This window comes from Panthera leo, chromosome D2, assembly GCF_018350215.1.
Source record: "Panthera leo isolate Ple1 chromosome D2, P.leo_Ple1_pat1.1, whole genome shotgun sequence".
Taxonomy (NCBI): Eukaryota; Metazoa; Chordata; class Mammalia; order Carnivora; family Felidae; genus Panthera; species Panthera leo.
Genome location: NC_056689.1, coordinates 42,611,470 through 42,621,067, shown reverse-complemented (window position 1 = coordinate 42,621,067; position 9,598 = coordinate 42,611,470). Strand labels below are relative to the sequence as shown.

Below are 9,598 nucleotides of genomic sequence, written 5' to 3'. Positions count from 1 at the left end.
CATCTGCACCTGTACTGATTAACTCCTTAGGCTAAGCTTTCTCTAAAGAATTTGATATGCATCCCATCAACAGCCAAATGTCTAATTCTACATGCTCTATTTTCTCTTTCACAAATGTGAAACTTAACCAACCCCCATAAAACTTTTTCTTTAGGATTTACAACTCATATACTGCAGCCATCTTCACCAAAATCGTAAGAACTCAGAGAAAAAGTAATCTGAGTTCCCACGGAGGAGGATTTGGCACAGAGCTGACTTAGAGAAGCACTAAACAGAGATCAAGCCAAATCTGAGAATGATCCCTGATTATTCAGGTGAGTTACATCCTCACCTCATTTCTGACTTAACATTTACCAATAAGGAGCAGTTTTTAAAGAAATATTCATGCAGTTTTTAAAAGAAAACTGCAGGCAAAACTTGTTTTGTACAAGCATCCTAGATTTTTTTCCTCTTAAATCTATTATGCTTCATAATGATATTGATGAGCCAAGACTGAGGCTCAACAAAAGTTCAGAGAAACTGATAAACGGATGGATTAATTTTTATGTATATTCATCAGAGAGAAAAAATAGAGCAGGAAAAAGACTGGAATTAACAAATTGCAGGAGTCAACACTTTTATGTAACAAAGAGATTTCCCTCAGACTAGGGGGTTAAAAATAAAGTGAAAGTTTTAAACTTTCCCCTTAAAGATAAAGGCCTACTTGTAAATGTTTCACAAGAGTCTACACCAACTTCTAAATAAACCAAAACCAATTCCTCAGTGTTTTACTTTAGAAAAATATAGTGTAATAACATCCTATTTGCAATATATGAGATCAGTTTTCTTTCCCCTTCAAGATAAAACACCACATGTACCTACTTACAGCTGTCAGCCATTGCTTCTCGTCTCTGTCAACAAAGAGCTTTGCTGATACCTCTAAGTACTTTACACTAACAATATCTGGACTATGTGAAAACCTTCCTGAACTTTAGTGCTTCTCTGACAGAAGTGCTGTCAAAGGCTGCTCACCTGTTACCAAGTTCAAGAATGGTTTTTGTATCCAGTGAACGGCAAATTCACTTGAATGGTCCTCTGATAGGTAAATGACAGTTAACAGCTCGTTTGAAATTTCCACTAAAGCACTTGCTGTTGTTTTTCTTAAAAAGGGCAATTTCACCAGTGTATGTTTTTTTAACAAAGTCCCCAGAACTTTGAGTGACTTTTTGATCATAATGCCTTGAGATACATTTTTGGTCAGCTGATCACAACAAAAATTGACTTTGTAAAAGTCTATCTGTCTGAAAGACATTAATTCTAATTAAAGCAGCAATAGGTGAACAGCCTAAAGATGACATGATTTGGGAGAACAGAGGGCAAATTTACTGAGCCATCTGACGAGTAGCCCGCAGCATGATTAGGTTAGTGCATACGGTCCCTTGGCGGTTCCACAGCTACCTTCCTAGAACATTAAAAAAGCTTTTAACACCTTTTAGTAAAACACAGTGTCCCCTCTCCAATTCCATTTTTCATCCCAAATCTACTTTTCAAGAAACTGCCACTCAAACATGCCAACATAAAAGGGAAACCTGGAAAGCTCAGGAGAAAACAACAACAACAACAACAACAACAACAAAACTATTAAGAATTCCAGCTTTCTCAAGATAGTCTTACTTAAGTTTATAATTACTCTCAAAATATTTTAACTGTTTTGTTATAGAAAATAGTTTCAATCCCTATCTGTGGTGTATTTATATCTCATCAAAGGTTTGTGCAAACATTTCAAGTCCATTATTCCAGTCTTCAGATAATAGCAGAAAGTCAATAAATATAATTATTATAATAAAGACTTAATTTAAAATATAGACTGTGGAACCTTAAATCAGCTATCATGGATCCATAACCCTATAGGATTCAAAACTGAATTACCAGCAAAACTCTCTAGCACCAACACATGTTACAAAATGAATGTCTTTAGGTATAGGCTTCAAGATGTAACCCAAGCTTTCCAAAATTTACGAGTAGCAAAAACAAACACAAATGGTGTGTATGTGTATATGTGTGTATATGTAAAACAAGATGCTAATGCAAAATATAATTGATTTTTACAGCATATGAAACGTTTTTAACCAGGGGCATTTGGTAAATAAATAAATAATGAGACTAGCTGGCTGATCCTAGCAAGGAAAAATAAAACTTACATAGACTTTCCATTAAAAGCCTGATCTCTTTTATTCATCACAAAGCTTTTGCATAGACCTTTTGAATATACAAATCACTGGCCAGAATTTTACTTACAGACTACCATCTTCAGTTATCACTGTATCATTAGTTAAAACAGTAACCATATTCACAAGAGGGACAAATGAAAAAGGGTGAGGCTCCGAGAACCACAATTAATACAGACCTTAGAAGGACTAAATGAACAAAGCACATTTCTTGCCTGCTAAGTGGAATATTATGAACTTTCTGATGTGCAGAGGGATAGATAACATGATTAGAGCCTTCTGTAGGCCTCTGAAATGGGTAAGCAAACTTTTGTGTTTACCTGAGACAAATATGCTCAAATGCTGTGTACTTCAACCAGGACATAAAATGGAAGAGCCAAACTATTAGAAACTTCCACGTTTTAATTTTTTAAGATTTGCAAGCTTTCAATGGAACCTCCATCATAGTAGCAAATTACATGTAAAGCTATACAGAACAGATTGTTTTTAAAAACAAATGGGCAGGTGATGGCTATGCACTTAATGTATCTTTGGTTTAGGAAGACGGGAATATCGGTTAGAGGCCAAACAATCCCCAGAATTCAAACTGCCATTCAGATTCTGCATGATTTCTTTTCTTCTTGTTAGTGGCCTTGGGATGCTTGTCTTGGCCTGGAAGTTTTGAGGCTCTGGTTGGGAGTTGCTTATTTGTTTTTGTCTAAAAGAGCCGGAAGGGGGGCGGAGCTTAGATGCTTTTGGATTTGAATTACTTGCAAGATTTGTTTGACTAGATGTTGGCTGCAGTTTTGATGAATTGCATGGTGTGATTATTGGTGACTTTTTACAAGTGGGAGTTCTACTTGAAGATGATTCAGAAACTGGAGGAGGTACCAAAGAATTTGAGATGGACGGCTTAAAAAGCGGTAAGGACTTGGGCTGGGATGTGTAGCCCTCCAGTGAAGACGGATTTCTTCCAACTCTTGTAGCCTGGTCTACTGTACTTGACTGGGGAAGTGTCTGAAGAGAAGTGGGTACAGATTGCATGTCACTAATTTGATTATTGGTCGAATGATAAGGCTCTTGAGCATTCATGGTCATGTTCAAGTCTGCTTCAGAAGGTGTAATCTTAGCCACATCCTCAGTGAACTGTGGGCTTGACGAAAAAGGCCGGTCTTCCAGACTATAGTTGTTTTCTTGTTGTAAGCCATGTGTAAAGCTTTCATCCAGATGTGCAACAACCTGATGTATGCCCTGGCTTGTGCATTCACTGTGGGCCTCGATATGTTGCGGCTTTATTAGTTTTCCCTGGGCGTGGTCTGTGGGTCTGGGAAGGCTGCTGGAAGGCTGTAGTACTTGAGGCTATTAAAAGTAAAAACAACATTAAGCAACAATTCAATTTACAAATGCCACCCAGAATTAACAGAAGTTCCAATTAGACTGTGTTGATACTTATGTTTTAATATGAGAAGTATGTGGGTTTTTTAAATTGAAAAATAAATTGCAATATTCAAGTGAATTCATGAGACACATACAAGAGTGATAATGCAAACAAAAAATGATACAGGCAGTCAACACTAAACAAGATTTGAAGTCAAACAGGGGTAAAGAAAAATCTTAAAGTATGTATTTATTATAGAAAAAAGATTCCTGTCTTGATTCATTAGTATTTAAAACTTTATATGTAAGATAGCTCGACAGAATGATTTCTATAGCACTTTGTGATTATAGTCTATACAAATCAGAGGAAACATGTAATTTTTATTACTTTTGGGAAGAGCCTACTGGTCATGTCCTATTACAGGGGAGGTTATCATCAATGTATAAACACGATACACATAGCTTTCTATTAAATGATGTAGGCTGAAAATGAAAAAAAGTTTGCCAAAGGGCTATGAAACATATTTAAAGGATCAGTTTTTACAAATAAAATAACTTTTTTTTTTAACTGCACTAATCCACGAATAAATCTACATAGTATGTCTAATTTCTCTGACAGAGCAGGGAAATCTATTTATACTGCATCATTTGTGTTTGGTCACTTTCTTCACATCCCTGACCAGTACTGGATGATGGCTGCCAGGGCCAGCAGTCAGGTAGATCACGGCAGGGTTACAGATGACTGAGAACAAAGTTCAATGACAAGTAGAGGGACGGTTGGCCAGGATGATATATGGCCAACTTTCTACTTAAAAAAGTAGTAAAACCAAGACAATGACTACCCCAAATTCATAGAGAACATGTTACATTAATCTCTTATTTTAGAATGTTTAAAACAAATAAGTCATCTCAGTTTCTGCTTCAAGCTAAATGCCCTAGACTTTAAGGTCACTGGGCATTTTCACAATAAATGACCACAGAGATGAAAACTGTCCTTCTAGAAGGAACGTACTAAAATCACCAGGTAATTACAATCAATTCAACAGACTCTCTTTGGGATTCCCTAGAAAAAAATGACCATGCCAAAGTGATCATACATTTTAAAAAGATTAGTAAAAATATAGAGGACCATATTAAGCAAACAAAAATCTACCAAAAGGGAAAAAAAGCAACCCAAGAAAGGTGCAGCATCAAATGGTTGATGGAAATGGGATGTGCCTTCCCTTTTCACTTCTTTTGACCTTCAAAAATATCAAAAGATATTTTCATCTTGAGTTAAAAATCTTAAAGCAACTTAAGACCTTTGAAAATTTAAATTTAAAAATTTTAAAATGACTTTATTGCAATATGCCTTTTGCTAGTAAGAAAAAAAGATATAACATATGAGATCAGCTCAAAGCATAAAAAAGTATGATTTCCTAAACATAAACTTGTATTTAAGATAACCAAACCTCCTGAAAAGGGGACCTGTAAACTGTAGATAATTACTCATTTGCTCTATTCTGATTATAGTAGGTTCCCTTATCCACAGGAATATATTCCAAGACCCCCAGTGGACGCCTGAAACCGCAGATAGTAACGAACCCTATATTTTCTATGATTTTCCCTAGACGTACATACCTATGATAAAGTTTAATTTGTAAGTCAGACACAATAAGAGATTAACAACAATAATAAAAGAGGACAATTATAACAATTACTTTGGTAAAAGTTATGTAGATGTGGTCTCTCTCTCAAAATACCTTATTGTACTGTGTTCACCCTTCTTCTTGTGATGTGAGAAAAAATGCCTACGTAATGAAATGAAGTGAGATGAATGATATTGGGATTGTGACATAGCATTAGACTACTATCCTCTAACAATACATCAAAAAGGACAATCATCTGCTTCCAGATGGCAGCCAACAGCAGGTAACTGAACATACAGGAAGCAAAACCATGGATAAGAAGGGACTACTGTACTTTTATTACCCAACTGACTACTGCTTATCAGAGAACTAAATGGAAGTAGAGCAGGAAGATGTGCTGCTTATATTAAATGCAATAAAGCTCCATACAAAATATTAAAGAATTAGAAATAATCAGGCTTTTAAGAGTAATAAAATTTTGAGTCTTCTGAGAGGAATTAGATTGAACAATTACATAAAAGGTACCTATCACTTAATTTACAGTGAATAAATTAGTGGTTTCCAAATGCTTTATAAACAGATTTGTATTTTTATTCAAAGTTCATTTTAGTGGTGTGATCTAGTTTCCCTATCCCCAAATAAATGTCTTGTTTTATTATTTATTTGAAAACTAGTTTGGAAATCAATTCTACTACCATAATAAAAAAGTCTCTCTCGAAGATGTGACTACAGCGAGGACCAAGGAAATGACTTGCTCCTAAATGTGGAAGATTGTGTAGAACTGGTTACCCACTAAACTGTCATTAACTACCTACTGCTGAGTTAAACAAGCTGCCTCTTAACCTCAAGCAAACAGAGCAGAGATGTATTCTGACACTTATTGATGGCAGCACAACTTCCCCCAAATTCTAAACACTCAGTGGTATAGCATAAAGGCAAGATGTTAACAATTCATCCTGCCCACATTCATTACTGCTTCTATGCCCTCAGACATCTTTAGAATGAATTCTAAATATTAAAAAAAATCCCATATTCTAATGGATAATAAGACTAAATAAATAGGAACATCAAAGACCATTCTTTTTTTTAATGTCTGTGATATATCATACATTGTACTAGGTATAGAAAAATACGGAGCTGAATACAATGCTGTTCCTATTGTTGAGAGACCTGGTGAGGGAGATAGGTAAACAAATGATGGGGCGCCTGGGTGGCTCAGTTGGTTAAGCATCCAACTTCAGCTCAGGTCATTATCCCAAGGCTTGTGGGTTCGGGCCCCGTGTCGGGCTCTGTGCTGATAGCTTGGAGCCTGGAGCCTGCTTCGGTTTCTGTGTCTCCCTCTCTCTCTGCCCCTCCCTCATGCACACTCTGTCTCTCTCTCCCTCAAGAATAAATGAACATTAAAAAATAAATAAACAAATGATGAGACCATGCCTCAAGCATAACAACATAGGAGAACAAAAGAAAAAAATATGCCTGATTATAGGGGTCATAGAATCCAAGAATCACAAACATCTCAACTGAATTTTACAAAGAGTAAGAGTTTGCCAAGTAGACAAGAAGGGAAGAACATTCAGGGTGGAGCGCCAGTACATGCTAAGCACCGAAGCAAAAAAAGAACATGGTATGTTCTAGTAACTTAAAATTGTTAGACTGAATTTGGAAAGCACAGTGCTGGTGGGAAAGCCACAGGCAAGGGCCAGCTCATGAAGAAACTCATGTCAGGCTGTGGTTCCGACTTTATGCAACAGGTGATGGGAAACACTGATAAATTTTAAACAGAGGAATAGTAAGATACAATGTTTATTTTACAATGTCACTTTGGTGGAATTAGTGGGGAACATACAGAAGGACTGACTGTAAGCAGAACAGCCAGGTAGTATGCTACTGCTAATAGCCCAGGTGAGAAACTATAAGGGTCTAAAACTAATATACTGAAAGCAAAACTGGAAAAGATTTAAAGAGATTTTAAAGGTGGTCAGGTAAGCAGCTGTTTGGAAAAAAATTAAGATGAGTTCCAGGTTTCTGGCTTTGGTGATACATGATGAGGTACTACTAATCTGTATACAAAAAACAAAAACAAATAAATAAATAAAATGCCTCTGGGGAAGTTGCCCACCAGCCCATTCATTTCGTAGCTTCAGCAACCCAAAACTCAGAGGGCAGCCTTCACGAAACTCCCTGTTGTCACAAATAAGTAGAGCTTTTAGTACTTCACCCTTGCAACTTACAGAATGGTTGGTTACTGAAGCTTCAAAATGTGGAACCATCCCCAGACTTAAAGGGCTAGGTGCTTCTAACTAGACTCAGCAACTTCAAGTCTTACTTTAGTTAGATACATCTAACTTGGCATACCATCCTGAGAATTCTCAGAAGCAACGGTTACAGGTATCAAGGTCAAGAGTGCCAGAGGCACTACTAGATAACTACAAGGGATTGACAGTATCTTCAATGATCATCTTAAATGTTTAATTTGGGCTGCTTACAAAGATAACCAGAGATATGAGCTCCTTACAGGCACGTACCATGCTTTATTTGTTGTTGTTGCAGTTGGTATCCCTAGTACTTGGCACATAGTATGGATTAAATATATATTTTCTAGATAAATTAATAAATATTAGGAAGTGATATATTCCAGAATTGCTTCTTTGGTAATAAATAATCAAAATAGTTCCCTATTAGGTCAATGATACAGCACTAATAACCAAATAAACACAAGTTTAAAAAAAAAAACTGATGAAAAAGAAATCATAGAACAGAAAAAAAATGTTTTCCCTAAATGAACATAATGGCTAATGTCTAGAAGGACAGCAGGAAGAATTACAAGTTAATAGGAACTCAGCACGTCCCATAATGACCTACCAGCTAAGCCACAAGTATTTTTTACTTGTATATTTCTGAATGAAGTTAAGTACGGAAAACTGTCTTAACAAGCATTACATTATTTTCCATTTCTAATCCTAATAATTAAACATGATTATACATATAAAAACACCTAGCACAGGACCGCCTACCACATCAAAAGTGCTCAAAGAAACATCACCTATGATTATTAAAAGGTGTGAGAATGATGAATTCAAGCTATGGATCTTTTGTTAATGGGTTTTGGGGGGAAAAAGGCAAGTTTTTATAGCAGCATAATAAACTAGTTGCCATAGAATAAGAGGTTTCTAGGCTTCAAATAAATATTTTGGTAATGTCAGTTATATCTAAGTGTGTTAAATCCATAGCAGGCATATCTGATATGACACAGAAGTAAAGATCCTTAAGTGCCTTCCTGAAGGTAAAATAGAGCTAGGAGATACAAGGCACTTTAAAGTATAGAAAGAATAGGGGCGCCTGGGTGGCTCAGTAAGTTGGGCGGCTGCCTTTGGCTCACGTCATGATCTCATGGCTTGTGAGTTTGAGCCCCATGTCGGGCTTTGTGTGACAGCTCGGAGCCTGGAGACTGTTACAGATTCTGTGTCTCCCTTGCTCTCTGCCCTTCCCCTGCTCACACTCTGTCTCTCTCTCTCAAAAATAAACAAACATTAAAAACTAAAAAAAAAAAAAAGTCTAGAAAGAATTTATATACAGCTATACAGAGGTCCTAGTACAACACAATACTGAGTCATTTAGCTTTTGGAGTCAGACTGATCTAGGTTTGAGTTTCTGCCTCCATCACTTACTATCGGTGAGATATTGGGTAAATTATCTTACTATTCTGAGATGGAATTTCATAATTTATACAATGAGGATAATAATGGATTTTACACTTCATTGAATTATTGTAAATAATAAATGATAACAAGCATACAAAGTGCTTAGTATAGTGGTTGACACATTACAAATACCTGAGAAATGCTATATTCTGGGCTATGAGAGAACAGTTTCCCTTCTTTCCAGGGATAAATAATCAAACACTAAGTTTGCATGCATGATCTCTACTTATCACAAGACCATCAGTGGAAAGTACAGTCTTATTTTTGTAGATGAGTAAACTGAGGTTAAAAGAAATTAAGTAACACTGAAATTCACACATTTTAGCAAATGGCCAAGCCAGAATTTGAACCGAGGAAATTTAAAATGTAGCACTAAAACTGTATTATTCTGTTATTTGTGTAATTCCAATGAGTTCACAAACTTTCAGAATATGTGGTATAGCCAGAAGATTATTTAAAAAGTAGACAGAAGTTTATTTTAAAAACTTTATAGGCAAATTCAATACCGACATTCAGATACTAACTTTCCTGGGTAATGCCCTACTTTCTTTCTTAACTGATCTATCCTACACAGGAGACGTCTCAGACACCAAACTCAAGCCACACTATGTAGCAGTATTTTTGGAAAAAAGTGGTTGCAAGTGACCTACTGGTGGAAATAAACTGAATAAAAGGAAAGGCAAATTAGCATTCATCACAGAGAAAA

General features: G+C 36.1%; 1 protein-coding gene across 7 annotated transcripts in view; it reads right to left on the bottom strand.

The window, feature by feature from the left end:
* Window positions 1-2,589: 2,589 nt before the first annotated feature.
* CCSER2 (coiled-coil serine rich protein 2) overlaps window positions 2,590-9,598 on the bottom strand; it is a 186,860-nt gene continuing 179,851 nt past the window's right edge. For 6 of the 7 annotated variants that reach the window (XM_042907895.1, XM_042907900.1, XM_042907898.1 and 3 more), the window contains one exon: window positions 2,590-3,545. In XM_042907895.1, the coding sequence (XP_042763829.1) occupies window positions 2,727-3,545 (819 nt within the window). In that variant the 3' untranslated portion in view covers window positions 2,590-2,726. The remainder of the gene's footprint in view (window positions 3,546-9,598) is intronic. The other variant, XM_042907896.1, reaches the window with a different exon arrangement.